The sequence below is a fragment of the Atractosteus spatula genome, chromosome 7, assembly GCF_055471065.1.
Source record: "Atractosteus spatula isolate fAtrSpa1 chromosome 7, fAtrSpa1.hap1, whole genome shotgun sequence".
NCBI lineage: Eukaryota > Metazoa > Chordata > Actinopteri > Semionotiformes > Lepisosteidae > Atractosteus > Atractosteus spatula.
In genome coordinates this window covers 11,469,968-11,486,593 of record NC_142712.1, presented here as the reverse complement: position 1 = coordinate 11,486,593, position 16,626 = coordinate 11,469,968, and the positions used below count along the sequence as shown (strand labels likewise).

General features: G+C 35.8%; 1 protein-coding gene across 1 annotated transcript; it reads left to right on the top strand.

Annotated features, from left to right (window-relative positions):
* The first annotated feature begins 2,222 nt into the window (after positions 1-2,222).
* ctsc (cathepsin C) lies at positions 2,223-14,174 on the top strand. Its single transcript, XM_088921131.1, has 7 exons — positions 2,223-2,548; positions 2,910-3,055; positions 4,164-4,327; positions 4,688-4,843; positions 5,273-5,391; positions 11,015-11,146; positions 12,941-14,174. Exons 1-7 carry the CDS (start codon positions 2,389-2,391, stop codon positions 13,441-13,443), a joined length of 1,380 nt encoding a protein of 459 aa, XP_088777257.1. The 5' UTR covers positions 2,223-2,388; the 3' UTR covers positions 13,444-14,174.
* The last annotated feature ends 2,452 nt before the right edge of the window (positions 14,175-16,626 follow it).

Below are 16,626 nucleotides of genomic sequence, written 5' to 3'. Positions count from 1 at the left end.
TGCATGATGAGGGAAAAGCTGCCCCGAATGCACTAATATACAATATTATTGTTACCTGTCATCAGGTAATCATCATTATTTCCTCATCATAGCTCTGAATGTCACATAGCGTTCAATGTCACATTTTTAAGGTCTTTTCTAATGTGACTTTTATCTCAAACAAGTGAGGGCAGCATCTTTTTGACAGACAGACAGTTATGTTTAATTGTTCCCAGTGTCCTTTCTCGAAAGGCAATGTCTCTCTTTTTCTATGAGCTTCTTTCAATAGTAGATGTTCAAGGACCCTCTGCAAAGATGGCTAATTTTTGTTATTTTCTTTTGCATCACCACAGACATTTTTCTTCTCTAGCCTTCATACCTAAAAAGGATGAAGGAGGAAAAAGCAGGACTCTTCTTTACTATGTGTACATGTTCTAATTGGTACCTTAAAAACTGGAAGTTCTTAAACAAAGGAATATTTATTACATGCAAATCTCCTGATGTCTTTGTTGTGCAGTAACAGTCATAAAATCATTTAGAATGAATCAGCAAAAAACCATGGGCATTAAAGACTTTAAGATGTGTATGCTCATTACACTGTTTTGTTCAGAAACCCTTTCTTTGTTCATTAAATAGATCATATTGTACAGCTGCAATACTTCTAAGTTTTATTGATTGATTTTTTCATTATAAGCTTTACAAACATCTTAGCCTCAGCCCTTCCATTCTAAATAGAGTATAATCAAAGATATACCTTTGATATTATAGAATACCTTTATATTTTGCTGCAGTTGTTAGTGAAGGACTAATGGAAAATGAAAAATAATATACAAATAACAATATAAAACAATATATGTACAGAATGGTGGTTCCAAAGGTTAAAGGGGTTTATACTGCAATTTTAACCAGGTCTTTTCTCAATAGATCAATATTAGGCATATTTAGTTGAAAACTACTTCCTGCTTTTTTTTTTCAATCAGCCTTTGTATTGAAGGTGTTCAAATCATTCCGTCTACAGAGACGAGTGAAGTCTGTGAAAGAGTTTTCAATTTCAGTAGTGAATTTTTTTTTTCCATCAAGGACAACAATTGAAACCAAGTCAAAAAGACAGTCTTTCGATTCACGGTGAAACATTTCCAAAGCGGTACTGTACAAGCATGTTGTGCTGCTATTTTTTAGGCTGGTAATACCTGTAGCCACTACACCGAGCCTGCCGAAAGATTAAGAGAAAGTAATACGTGTAGTGAAGAGAGCTGAATTGCCATTGCTTTATTCAACAATGTAGTGAGGGTATTGCACACAACAAAAGCAAATATGTTTATTTATTACTTCTGAAAATGAAAACACTTGATTTACTGTCACTTTTTTAATGTCAGTATGCCAGGATGCTTTTGAAGAGTGGTTGTGTGCTAGCGTGTTTGTTTTATAATCATACTTATGTAAGGGAAATTTGCGTGTGAGGTGGGAGGGAAATGACGATGATTCACCACGTTAACAGATCTGCCTCCCTCTGACTCCACATTACCCTAGAAGTGTGTCAACTTCTCGGCTTGACAAATTTAGAAGCACTCATACAATCTTTTTTAGACTAGGCATGTAAAACAAGAAAAAGAAATCCTGTTTTCCCTAAAAACATTGTAATTAAAGAATAATACTTCTGGAAATGTATACTGAAGGTGCAATCACAGAAAAGTGTAAAGTAAAATATGTTTAAATAATCAGTTTAAGTGGCCACCAATACGTCAGTAACAATATGGATTGTAATATTTTTCGTCAATGGGCTAGAATTGAAAACACAATTCCTAATATAAGACTACAACTTCTTAATATACAGTGGAACACAAATATTAAGTGATTTAACCAACATTAACTATTATACAGTACATTTACAGTGCATATAAAATCTTTCAACTCAACATCTTAAAGCATCAAATAACGTATAATGTATGCTTGAGCAATAGCAGTAACAGTTGCACACCGCATGTCTCGCTTTTCTGTTTTTGACCAGTCTGTGCTTAAGAGATTGTATTACCTTGTAATTGATTATTTTTTTGCAAACAATAAGTTCCAGTCATCACATTCATCACCATTATTATTTCACCCCGAATGTCGTTTATATTACTGTACATTATGTCCCCAATAAATACTTCACATAAACGACAAACATCCACTTCTCAACCTGGTGAATATATACAATCACGTGAAACATGCGAGTCATATGACAGGACGGAAAGTTCCCTGCTGCTTGAGCAGTTTTTAAAGTTCAGTTTCGATTTGACTTTTTTGGAAGGGCGAACGCTACTTTTTGTAGTAGTAGGTAGATGGTACAGAATACTGCTTTTAATTGTGGAACGGTGGGTTAATTTGCCTGACCTAGACGACTTGGCATAAATACATTTTTTTAAAGAAATGAAGTTAAAACTTGCATTGTTTTGTATTTTTGCGTTCGGGGTGAGAAGTTCGCTTTGCGATACCCCGGCCAACTGCTCGTATGAAGATTTAGTAGGAACCTGGATCTTTCAGGTTTCGACAGGTGGTCAAGATAAAGCAATAAACTGTACCAACATGGGTAAGTGGTAAAAGTTCTTAAATAAGCTTGACAACGAAAAGGGCTTCCAAGCCAGTGTCTACCGTATGTACAGTATACTGTATGTGGAGTCTTTTCAAATGACTTTATTTGTAGCTAATAATTGTTTATAAACAACTGCTCATGTCATTCCACTGTTATAAAACAAAATTATTTTGTATTAGTACAGTAAGTGATTGTTTTGTGTATGTTTTTGGAAGACAAATAAAGATTTACCACTTATAATGAATAATATTGTAAGTAGCAGCGATCGAGGTAAAGTGGTTTGAATTTTGAGAGAGGAATAGGGTTGATTCTCATCACAAGTGCTTATACTGTATATAATTCTGTATCTTTGCTTTAGGGCCTGCTGTAAAAAGCGTTACTGTCCACCTCGAGAAGCTGGATGTTGCGTCAGATGATTTAGGAAACACAGGTTTCTTCACTTTGATTTACAACCAGGGGTTTGAGGTGGTTCTGTCGGACTATAAATGGTTTGCCTTTTTCAAGGTTGGTTTCATATGATTCTTCGTTTTTGCCGTCCACACATGGTCTTAAGCTGTTTATAGCTGGATGGAACTAGGATAAAATTTAGAGAATCCTTAAAAATGTATCCACACCGTTTAAGCAATTCTGGTTCCCATGTGTAGTGACAGTTGCTCTCCCCCCACCCCCCGCCCTTATTAAGGTTAAATACTATTGAAGCATTTTGGTCAGCTTGAGCCCATTTTGTCTATTCTTTTCAGACACTGCATCTGTAAGAGCTCCTATGCTTTCAAGCTCACATCCTCCTTTATTTCTTCTAATTGCATGGTAATGTGCAAGGAAACGCAGCTTAGGTATTATGCAAAGATTAGATCCTTCATCTGCATGAGGCCCAGACCAGTAACTTCCTGTCAGAATAACATGCATCCTGCAACGTTTCATTTTACATTGGAGACCTACAGTACAACCAGAAATGGTAGAAGGTTTAAGTTGATCTTTGCTTCCTCTTCTAGCTGGAACAAGGAAGTGTATCTTGCTTGATGTGGATAATTTAATAATAACGTTTATTCCGCGTTGGATGCTGGGAACAGTCTGTCTTGCAGGCCTGTGCAATCAAAAGACAAGAAAAGCAGAAGTGCAGTGTAGTACATAACGGACACTATAAAGAACTGCTGGGCTATTACTCTGGCATTGCTAAGCACTTCAATCTCCTATAATCACCAATATTGAATCTAAATGCTGCAAAAACTTTTATAATAGGCTATTTAGTATATTCAGGCAGTGTAAACAAATTGTTTTACAATACAGCCTTCTAAGCCCTTGCCAGCAGTGTACTTTTTGAAATTACATGTGACTCCTGGTTGTAAAGACGATGTGTACTGCAACTTGTGACTTACACAAGTGTTGGTGTGTCATCTTTAGTGTGACAAGCTGAAATGCGGTTTCCCAGCTAAAGTTAGGATAAATTAAGTTTTACTTTAACTACATAAGTAATACAGTACCTGTCAAAATAAATTATGCTAAGGCTGACTAGTTGGTTTCTGGGGGGGGGGGGTTAAACGCAACAAAAGATTTGGCTTTGTACTGTAGGATTAGCATTCTGTTGTGATTAATTGTTCTCTACCGAACACAGTACAAGAAGGAGGGAGCAGAAGTAAAAAGCTATTGTGATCAGACTCTCCCAGGATGGGTACATGATGTCCTGGGACACAACTGGGCCTGTTTTGTAGGAAAAAAGGTGAAGTCCATTCCACCAAAATCCTCCATTAGCAATACACTTTCTCCCAAGCAAATGCTGTAAGTATCGTACATTTCTTGTACATGTTATACTGTGTGTATATATATATAGTTTTTAGCAAATTGCATCTTGAGAAAACGGAAGCATCCCTGATATTATCTACAAACAAAAGTAATTTGGTATTTTGTATTTTTTATTATTACACTAGTTCAGATTTTAAAGTCCTCATTTTAATATTCTGTGTATTAGTTCCATGCTTAAACACATTTATGTTATATTTAATATGATATGACGGTTTACAAAAACCTAAATTCATAAGAACAAATAAAAAGTAAAAATCCTAAGAGTACACGAAAAAAGTCCCATTTAGCTTTTTGTTAAACAAATCCTCTCATTTTGTTTCTCTTTAAAAAAAAAAGACTATTACAACAGCCCTACAAACAAAATCCAGACTATGTGAGAACCGTCAATGCCATTCAGACATCATGGACTGCAACCATCTATAGTGAGCACGAAACTTTTACTATTCAAGAGCTGCTCAGAAGATCTGGGGGTCATGGCTCTCGTGTACCAAGGTACAATCTATTAACTAAATTAATTCAATATATCAGTAAATTTGTGCAATGATCTTACATTTGAACATGCAATGTAAAAATATTTCTTTACTTTTGTTATGGCTTTAAAAGTGCTATGGGCCACAAGATGTCTTTTTTTACAGTGTTTTTCTCAAGTCATTAGGACCATCTTGGTTTTAAGATTAATAATCAGACTTTTCTTTTTTTATATTTTAACTTGGTAATCGAGAAATCTGTGGTTCACTTAGAGTATGTTCACATTTTTCAATTTGGTTTCCTTCAATGAGATTACTTTCTTTTATGCACCACATGCAGAACCTACTCTTTTCTATAGACTATTTAGTCTGGGGGTGTTAGACATTATCAAAGGAAAACTCACATATTCATCTTTATCTCAGAAATACTCCAACTATTTTTCCTTTTCTGTAGACGCCTAAAACCAGCTCCAGTTAAAGAAGAAGTAGCCAAGCTTGCAGCCGGATTGCCTGAATCATGGGATTGGAGAAACGTTAATGGGGTCAATTATGTCAGCCCTGTCCGCAATCAAGGTAAGGATGTCATTCCTGTGATCATCATGACTGCAGCACAATTACAGTTAAGTCATAATATGTATGGTATTTTATTTGATAAAATAATGTGAGCCTTGGAAGAAATATCTTTATCTTATACTAAAAAATATAACCAATCTTGTAGTTTTAATTCATTCAGAAATTAGTGATTTAGTGACCTAGAAGTTCTATAACCTTTACAATAAATGATATATAGATCCTTTAAAAACCATTTACTTGGACTTCCTGTATTGCTCATGTAAAGCCATAGTCTGAGCTTAATGATCCAGGAGTTGCAGGTTTTAGCCTGGTTCATGTCACCAACTGATGGATTCCTTGGAGAGTATAGGGTGGGAATAGTCAGTCAGTCTTTGTACAAAAATTGTACAAAGTCCCGCAATACATTGTTTACATGTAGTACACTTCTGCATGATTACATTTATAGTGGTGAAGCCATTGCAGACCAAATGTCCCATGGTACTTGACAGAATGGAGTCTTGATTCAATGGCAAGGAGCCCTGAACAATTGGAATTGCTGCATGCATTCGCAGCTGCTAAGATTTTGACATTTGACAATTTCTGTTTGAGAAATTGAAGATCCATGGTTGGGTGATTATCTTAGTTACGGAACGTTGTCCAGATGGGTCTGTGCATTATTCTTTTAGTCTAGATGGAGTTGTTGCTTGGTTGATCATTTGGCATTTCAAGATCTCATAATATTTCCCTATGTACTGTATATCCACCTAGTTCCTGTTCACCACACCACAGTAGAGTGCAATAAAATGTCTTCTGTGAAAAGGCTAAGACATTATCAGTGACAACCACAAATCTTTTTTTTTGGGGGGGGGGGGGTGGTAGTACCTTAAGTTATGAACTGTTACTCATCACTAACACATCCTCCAGTTGGAAAATTAATACCAGCTTCACCCTAAGCAGCCATGTCAATAATACATTTATTGTATTGTGAAAATGGGCAAGCAATAAACTGAAGCATGTTTGTTCTTTTTTTACATTCTTAAAGTATCCTATAGCCTATTGATAGATACAGGTGTTTCACATGTATAGTATATATTACGTTATTGTTCTTATCATTATTGAGACAAATTCTTCTGAACATGGCATTTGTGATTAATTTGGATTTAAATGTTCCTCTCTGGGATATGTTCTCTAAGTATTGACATGTTTAAATAGGACAAAATATATTTTTTTACATAAACCATAAATTACAGAGAAGAAAATGAATCATCTTTCCTAGGCCATAAGAAACAGTTGGAATTTAAAGATAAATGCTTATAGAAAACAAATCTGTCCCTGTTCAGCAAAGATACAAGTTGATTTTATTCTGTGTGGAAATTTAAATGACTGAATCACATCAGCTGTTACAAAGACATTCATTTTTTTAAATCATTCACTATCGTTGCACAGCTAATCCGAACAAGCTTGAAGATAAGTGTTTGGTAATCTCACTTCTGTGTAGAATCTGGAAGACAGTAAAAACATTTGTTTTATGTTTAGACATATCTAGCTCTTCAGGGAAAAACAGAAGCCAATGATTTTAATCTGAATTAAGCTGAATAAGACATCTTTCGTATTTTAGAAAAGGTATTAAAACAAGTTTGCAATGATGCAATCTTAAAACAATATTACTGAAAAAAATATTGTACATTATCATAGGGATATCAAAACGCTGATGGCCTCTGTTGTTGAGATCTGTTTCTTATTGCTTACATACTTTTTTAATATAACTGCTGTTGTTTGCCACCTAGTCTTGCTTGATAACTCTTATGCCATAGTCTAGCTGTGTAATTCAGGCACCTTTAATGACTGTAAGAGCTGCTTATGATGTTTCAGCACTGTGCTGCCTATTTTCAGTCAGTTCTTTCCTTATTTGTCAATTTACAATGAAGCCTCCCTTTACACCTACGTGAGAGTACTTAAATTCATTTTTCTGTGGCTTGCTTTACCTGACCAGTGGGTCAAGTTTGAATGTCTGCTATGCAGTTTGGATACAACAGCAAGTTGGAAAGATGAAGCGAAATGAGAAAACTAAACACAATTACAGCATTCTGTCTTCCTTTCTACAGCCTTGTTTATGAAAAATACAGGTGAAAAGTGATGTAGTGGAAGTAATGGAATTTTGTTTGATACATGCAGTGTTGTCTCCTAAAGTTTAATCATGATGACCACATTATGAAACTACAGCTTATAAGGTGAATAACATAGAAAAACGAGGTGTACATCTTATTTTCTGTAAAAACTGACCAACAAACAGTTGACAAGAAAAGAAAACATAACATGATTGTAACAAATATAATATTACAAGCAATTTTACACTCTATTAGAAATTGTGTTGGAAATGAGATACTGTCTCTAATATCATCAAATATACGGAATTCTAGTGAAGACACTGTTCTGTTATTTGATGTTTATAAAAATTTATAAGGATTTGTATTTTTTAGACCTACACTATAATGAACAACTAACTTTGGTTCTGATTTTTGTTTTGTTTTTTCATAAAAAAACTTTGGATTTGTATATAATCTCAAAATTGGGAATTCTATACCTCATTAAATGCAGTAGTATTAAAAATAGTACTGCATTTCATATAGAGTGTGATTATCAGAAATGTATATCATAACACCTCTTTCTAAATGCACACTTCATCCTGTTCGATTTATGCCATTTACACGTATATAAAGATAAATCTGAAGCTATTTTACGTCAAAAGTAAGCCAATATGTACAGTATATTGTATGTACTGTATATGCTTTTAAAAGGGAGTAATTTACAGTGTGAGTTAAACAGTATTTAAACTCTAAGACAAGAGCAATTGATCTTGATCTTAGATGTTTTTCCATTGTAAGACTTAAGTCCAGTGTTTTATTTGCTTACGTGCTATGGCCCAGTCTTGTTACAGCTTTTAACTTACATAACATTAAGCTAATATGAGTAAAGTCTTGCAATGCAAGTGCATGTCCATGGTTAAGTTTTCTTTTTTGCATGAGCTTCCTAGAAAGCCATCATTAGGCCTGGTTATTGATGCATGAGGCATAAATTCTTCCAATTGCTTATTGACACTTGCTTGAAAGCATCTGCATGATATATTGCAAGTGCCAGCTTACTGGTCTAGAGCTTAGAATGTGCTATATTTTCACTTTCATTTTGTATACAGATTTTTGCAATACAGTACCTCCTGTTTTTTTATATGAAAGTCATCATCAAACATTTGATTCGTCAGCTTCTGGGAGAACATCTGTGAATGAACCTTGAGGGTTTCTAAAACGTAGGATAATGCAAGATATTAAACCTATTTAGCAAACTCAGCAAAGAGTTATTCTTGCAAACTTATTGAAGAATACTCAATTTTTCCATGCTTTAGAAAGTGATCGGTTAAAAAATATTTACTCCAATCTTCATTCAGCTCTTGCTGTTTCTTCCAGTAACCTAACATGTCAACAGAGGGCAATGTGGTTCCCTTTGCACAGAGTAGATGGAACTCTGTCTACTGGCAGTTCGAGTTGTCAGTTTCAGCAGCCAGCTGTACTGTTGGCAGGGAAGGATCTCTGATAATTGCATATCTCTTCCCTTCTTCCTGAAAAGAACCCACTATTTTCGTAAATAACAACCAATCGTGTGGGTAGTAGACCTGTACATTTTTGGGATCTCTGGTTCCAGTGAAATCAAGTGCCTATTCAGCAATACAAGATCATTCCAGCTTTTAACCACCTGATGCAGTAGTAGAGATGTTAGTTTTTTACTGATGCAGTTTGATAAGAGAGAGAGGTTGATGCATTTAAAAGTAGGAAAAGGCTACATTATATAATTACATTGCATTTTTCCACCAAGTCAGAGTTGTTTTTTCACAATTGTATGGCCTGTACAATGATAAACTAGTAATCATTTGGTCATGGAATTTTATTATGTTATTCTCAAATGTTTAGCAGTGAGATAATAATTTGGCACGTGGTTGGATGACCTGAAGACGTTATTTCACCTGAATTGAGCTTTTCCAGATTTTCTGTCATGTTTGTGTCTTTCGTTTAGCTTTTGTCCAAACCATTCAGAAAAACAATTTTGAGTCCATTCACAGGAAGTGTGTCTTTACTCCTGTAATGTGAACCCTATGAAGATTTCAAAGTCCTGATCTTTCATATATGTTTAGTACGGACAGTTAGGGCTGTGCAAGGGCTTTATCCTTTTGACCTGTCAGAATTGGAAGGAGCAGTCTGTCTCTTGAGGATCTTAGTTGGTAATAGAGAACTTGAGGAATTAGTACTGCAGAAAAAACATGAAAAGGACTACACTATGGACAAAATTAAAAACGAAGGTTAAAACTTCTAAATCTCCCGATGATGTGGCTTCACTGCTTAGGGTAGCATGAGAAATATTTAAACACTATTAGTGATTAAACAGATTTAAATTTTTTTGTAGTACCTTTAGAAAAGTGATACTTCTCATTCCCAATAGGGAACAGATCTATTGACTTCATACAACTTGGAAGCTGAAAAAAACTCTTAAATATTTTGAATTGTCATCTGGAATACTCATTATCCATATTCTGTGAGCCAATCTGTAACAGTTTGCATTGTATTTTCAAAATCAATGTGGGATTAAAGAAAAAAGTATTGGCATGTGTACTGTCCACTTGGCAGCTATAGTTAAGTAATTATGTGCTTTCTTTTAACAAGATGTTTTCTGCATGTGTAACCCAGTTGCTCAAGATACAGTAGGCTTACAGTTCTCACAGCAGGTAATATACTTGTCTTGTCAGAGTGTAAATACAGTCTGTCGTGTTGTAAATCAGTCTAACTGAGCAGTGCTAACTTGATATGAAGAAAAAAACAATGTACATTTTTATTTGAACACAAACTACATGGCATTGCTCAGCATGTGTTTAAAGAGACCCGTTTTATTTGCCTGCAATAATAAGGATGATGTTCACCTGTCTTATTGTCTACTGTTATTATTTTTCTACTTAAAATACATTTTCTGTTACATATTTTTGTCATTTAGAATATAATCAATTCTATTCAGCTGCATTTCCAACTCCAGCCAGAGTTTCTAAATGCCCTAACTTCTGTCATGTGTTTTCTTGGAACGAATGCAGATTTGAAATAACTACTGTATAGTTGACTGTACAACATTATACTATATACAGTATAGTCTGACTGTTTCTGCCTGCATAGGTTAATTGCTGATCATTGTGCTTTGTTCTTCCAGGATTTCAGTTTAGGATGAAGTCTTGAATACATAAAGGAAAATTATTTATGCCCCCTGCTGAGCATTTGATGTTATCACAAGTGATTGTTTTCAGGACTGGAGTGAGGTGGATTGAAAGCACACCATCATGCACAATCACTGGTCTCCCATGGAGAAAAAACAGATTAAGGATAAGATGGGCTACAGGGACAGCATACTAACCAAGACCTGTTAATCCTGAGGTTTTAAAAACTCAAAGACTTTATGTCCCTAAATGGCTGTGGTCACAAATCCTTGCTAAAGTAAATTAAAATAACCCTAGATAACCAACCTGACGGGTTCATTCTAAAAGAAAAGGTCTTCACCACCAATCTGAGCTGCAAGTGAGTTGGATTTTTTTGTGTGCCTTGTATATTTTGTTCAGCTTCGTGTGGAAGTTGTTACTCCTTCTCTTCGATGGGGATGCTGGAAGCCCGCATTCGCATCTTGACCAACAACACGCAGCAGCCTGTCCTCAGCCCACAGCAAGTGGTTTCCTGCAGCGAATATTCTCAAGGTAGGATTTCGAAATAGTGCAAAATTCCTGCGAATAAAGTTTTCGGCAAGCCCTTTAATGCATTGAATGAAAATACTTGGTTTTAAATGGCCCTCTGTTTCCCCCTTTTTCATAATTGTATATTTTATTCTTTGGTTGCAGTGCATTCTCTAAACCTTTGCTATTGTAAAACAGTATTGAAAATCATGAACTGATCTTTCAATATAAATCATTTCTAGATCGTGGAGTGAGAACATTTTCCCTGCCAACTCTCACTCATAAATTTACAAATGCAAGTTATTAGATCTATAAAGTAACAATGGTCACTGCTGTCTTACCTAGAAATGTATTTTATTCCATTCTCTACCTCGCAGTGTAGTAGCTTATGTGGAGTTTAAACACTACTTCACTCTGTAGTTTGCTTTTCTTTTCCCGGGTTTTTAGTTCACCTTGTACAGCTGTCCATAGATTCAAGTAGCACATTTCCCAATAAATGAACAGAATTCTCCACATTCCTTTTTCAAACTAAATAAGAGTAATGCTGTTTAGTGCACATGCCTCAGAGCACACATGGTCTTAGCATGCAATATTTGTTTTAAAAGTCTACAGTACCATGTGTATTGCACTTCAGTAAAAATAAGGGCTGTCTATCTGACTTTCAGTCTCACACCATTTCCCACGTACTGTACCTCAGCAGAGGAAACAGGATGGGGCAAAGGAGGGTTAGAATTTAGCTCTTATTTAAGATGGTTAAACAACAACTAATTTGGCTTAATAATATTGTCTTGATCATTACGTTTAATTTCTTTATTGATCCAATTTGAAATGTTTTCAAAACTGGAGGTTTAAATGTATAGTATATATTTATACACAGTATACTGTATATTGAGTAAGCATTGAGTCTCGTTTAGACTATATTAAGCCTCTCGGATGTTTTCAGTTATTTCTTTCCTGATCCGTCACTTGCATCTAAAACTGTTTAAATGCCAGGAAAATGTTATGAGCATCTTAATATCTGGATGAGTCCCAATTCTATGTGTTTTATATTTTTGTGATCAGAATGATTACTCGACAAACTGGTGTCAGCAGTCTGAGCAATTTGTTCTCCTGTTTATCTTCTCTGACCTGATCAGAAGTGCTACAGGGATTGTCTAATCACTAAAACATCTTGTGCCAGGCTGTGGTGTCAGTGCAGTAGAAGAGATCAATGTTCTAGCAGTTTTGTTACTGTTAACCAGTTAAAAGCAGATAAAGTAAAAGCAAGTAATTTTTGCTTGCATAATAACAAGGTTATAATATATATATATACACGCACTCTAACCTAGTTGTGACCCGTGTCCAATATACAATATGTATGGACTTTCTGCTGACTTGCTTGACTTTCCAACAATTAGTTAATGTTTGAAATTAAAGGAATATCATAATATCATTAACTACTATTATATTAATATGAATGGGCAGTTCTTAGAAGTAAATATTGTTGAAATTTGTGTTCCATTTATTAATACATTCTGGAGTGGAAGAATGACGTTTTCACATGGAATGTGACCAGTGAGTCAAGCATTGTTTTTAATATTGAAACCTGAAAAGAAAAGCTTACTTGTCCATAGCTATCTTGAATTGTCATTTTTTTCCTGTTTTAGTGCTCCATTTTTGTTCTTTTTCCTTTTAAATATATTTTTTTTAACATTCACCTTTTATCTTTCATTTACTGATGGAGGACTGCAAATCTGTAATCGGCTTTTTGGATTATTTGGCTTTCTGTTGTTCTTGCTGTTTTTATTGCCAGTAACTACTGTAATTTCATCTTTGCAGGATGTGACGGAGGATTCCCTTATCTTATTGCTGGAAAGTATATTCAAGACTTTGGAGTGGTGGAGGAGAGCTGCTTTCCTTACATTGGCAGAGATTCACCATGCACTTTGAAGGACAGCTGCTTCCGGTACTACGCCTCCGAATACCATTATGTAGGTGGCTTCTATGGGGCATGCAATGAGGCCGAGATGAGACTTGAACTGGTCAGGAACGGCCCAATGGGAGTCGCCTTTGAAGTGTACCCAGATTTCATGAATTACAAAGGAGGCATTTATCACCACACTGGTCTGATGGATGAATTTAACCCATTTGAGCTCACAAACCACGCTGTACTGCTGGTAGGCTACGGAAGTGACCCCAAAACAGGCGAGAAGTATTGGATTGTGAAAAACAGCTGGGGAACAGGATGGGGGGAGGACGGCTACTTCAGGATCCGCCGAGGAACGGATGAGTGTGCTATAGAAAGTATAGCTGTGGCCGCCACTCCCATTGCAAAGTTATAGATTTCATTGGTCAAGTGAAGCTCCTTTGTTTGTGGCTGATGCTGTCAACATTCCTGTTAGGATCTACAGTATACAGGACTGCATTGAGGTACAAAATTACAGTTTTGAGGTTTGTCTTTTAATCAGCAATTATTGACCAGCCATATTGGCAGTAATCTAACTGCAAACAAGGAGACATAACAATGACACCGTAGCCTATTGCTAAAAGGAGAATTTTGCAAGTATTTGTGCAAGTATTTTTTTACCTATTTTGGTTTTATTTTTTTATCATTCACATAAATTGTTCATGATTTACTAAACGGTGAAATCCTGGAATACCTGCTTGTAAAAGCATCTGTTTTTGCATGTGGTTTCTTTTATTATACTGTATCTTTTATCATAGAGCAGTTGTTTTTGCAGGATTGGAAAGCACCTTCAATTGGTTGTTTACTTATTTACAAATTGCACTGGAAACAAAATGGCATTTTATCTGATTCATTTTTAAAGGGAAGATAGCATGATTGTGTCTTCATTTTATTATTGTAAACAGTAGCTCTAGCTTCCCTTGAATTTTTAAATTTCAGGGGAAAGTCCTTTTTTTAAACCTAAGCTGTGAATTGGAAGTTTATGATACAAAATCAATGTGGTTAAAGGAATTTGCAGTGTTCCTTAATCAAATGAATTTTCTGTGATTTGTAATTGTCAATCAAGTGTTTTATGTTTTACTAAGTAAACATGCTTTGTGAAATAAATGCGTGTGTGTGTGTTTTGGACAACTCTTTAAATATTACAGAACTTGATCATTATTGACGTTGACATTTTGGTTTTGATGATAAAAAGCATGAATTTCTCAGTACTGTTAACACATGTACATTCACATACAGTACTGTAGGTGTGTGCAAGGACAAAGGGATCCACCATTATGAAATTAGGGACCTTGACAAGGGTTATGTGCAGAAATCTGGGTCTCCTACACATCTAGTGCCTTTTAGCCACTGTTGTCATCTCAGCTTTGTTCCTCATTTTTTAAATGTTTGAAAACACTTGATTTTCTTGATCTGAGTATGTTATTTACTTTATTTCTTTCATATACTGTATCATTTTAGTCACTCAATCATTTTTCCTGTACATTTCTGAGGGCCATCTAGATTTAGGGCTGTAGTGCAGTTGTTCTTCTTTCCACTCTTCTTAACCACATTGATCATGTGGAAACATTTATGACACAGATGTGGAGGAAATGATCCATATTCAGTAAGGATTTAGGAAAAAGCAGAGTCCTTTAAGGCTGTAATCCACACTTGAGGTCCTCATGATGCATTTGACTGTTCATAAGAAAACTACCTCCTCTCTTCTTCCCTTGACTTCCTGATTGAACTGATCCCAGGTTTGTCAGTCTAACATTTAATATGAATCCTAGATTGTGTTGCTACCTGTGAAAAGGTTACAGTTTGAGCGTTTTCAAGATTTAAGATAAAGCCAACTTTTGAATGTGGGTTTTAATGTGTATGAATAGCTGCTCAAAAAAAGTACATTATTTCAATAAAATTCACTATTTCAATTTGCCCAAATTTGTGCTAACAGCAGACTTCACTTGACTATGAGATTCTGCCCTATTTTTAACTTAGTGTGGGTCTGATTTCGTAATCTCTAGATTGATTTATGTGATCAATTAACATTTGAATTGTTGTTCATCAGCTAAAGAAAGAAAAAAAGTAATACATTTTTCACTTACCTGGCATTTACTTATTTTGATGTGCCCTGTAAAACATTGAATTATAAAGAGGAGTACAGTAGTAGTCTTTTTTCTGAAGTATATTTTTAAATAACTCCCTGAATGATTTGGCGGCATAATGTAATTTATTAACTGAGACTTTGCAGAGGGTGTGGTGTGGTGGCACAGTGGTGCAGTAGTTAGCATTGCTGCCTGGCACTGGGTTCAATTCCTGGCCCTGCGGTGCTATCTGTGAAATTTCCATGTTCTTCCTGTGTTTGTGTGGGTTTCCTCTGGGAGCTCCGATTTCATCTTGCAGTCCAAAGACATACTGGTAGGTTAATTGGCTTCTGGGGAAATTAGACTTTGTGTGAATGTGTGCATGTCTGTATCCGTTTTCCCTGTGATAGACTGCCGTCTCATTCAGGGTTTACCCCCTTGCTGAGATTAGGCTCTGACTACCTCGCAAACCTAAACTGGATGAAGCAGTTACAAAATGGATGGTTGGAATTTGCAAAGAAGGGCAGGTGGACAACACTGAGGTGCCTTCTGTTAGAGAGGTTAGGATGCTTATTTCTGATACATGGGTTAAACAAATCCCACAGGACCCGGGACTGAGATTAGGAGGCAATTACACTAAGGGTTCAGGGAGTTTTGAACCAGCTACCAACTACCCGACCATCTTCTTAAATAATGAAATCCTTGGATAAATTAGCTACAGGTAGCCAGATGGGCTGTGGGCTGAAAGGCCTCCTTTCAATCTTAACATTTCTTAAAGGTGACACGGAGGATCACAAAGTACCATCTTTCTCTGCTCACATCCTTTAGACCACTGTTATACAATCTACTTTACATCAGAGTGGTTTATAAGCCTATGGCTTATTTAGGATTTGATTTTTCCTTAGCTAGGTTTTGAAGTGTCAGTTTTATAAGATCCACCGTGATTGATAAAATGACACATCTCCACCTTTCCTTCACTATGAGGAGAATTGGCAGGAAAACTTGCAATAATTGCCATAAGCATCTTCTTTGGAGCCCTTGAAAGGGTACTTTTTTTTATTAAGCTAAGCATTATACATTTCACATTCCGAATTCACACAGATGCATATTAGAAACTGAATTGTTAAAAGTATAAAACAGATTAGAACGACAAATTTGAACTTTCTTTTCTTGGATAGATCATAACTCAGGTTAGAAAACGTTCAGTTTAAATATGACCTCAGATTTGTTTATGTGGCGTTAGGAGTATCAGAAAATTTCCTGTTGAATAGAAACGAGACCAGTGCTTAGGGCTAGTTACAGATGGCCTTTCTCTTTCTGCCTCTGAGCGGGAGGTTGGCAATCACAAGTTTAGCAGCGTCTTGTCACTCCTCTAGCAAAAAGTCCTCTGGGCGTTACTTCTCCATTTATACGACTCCACTCCTTATTTGTAATTCTCAATGAGTAAGGATTATACGGGGCATGATCTGCCTCAGTAGCCATCAGCACTCGCC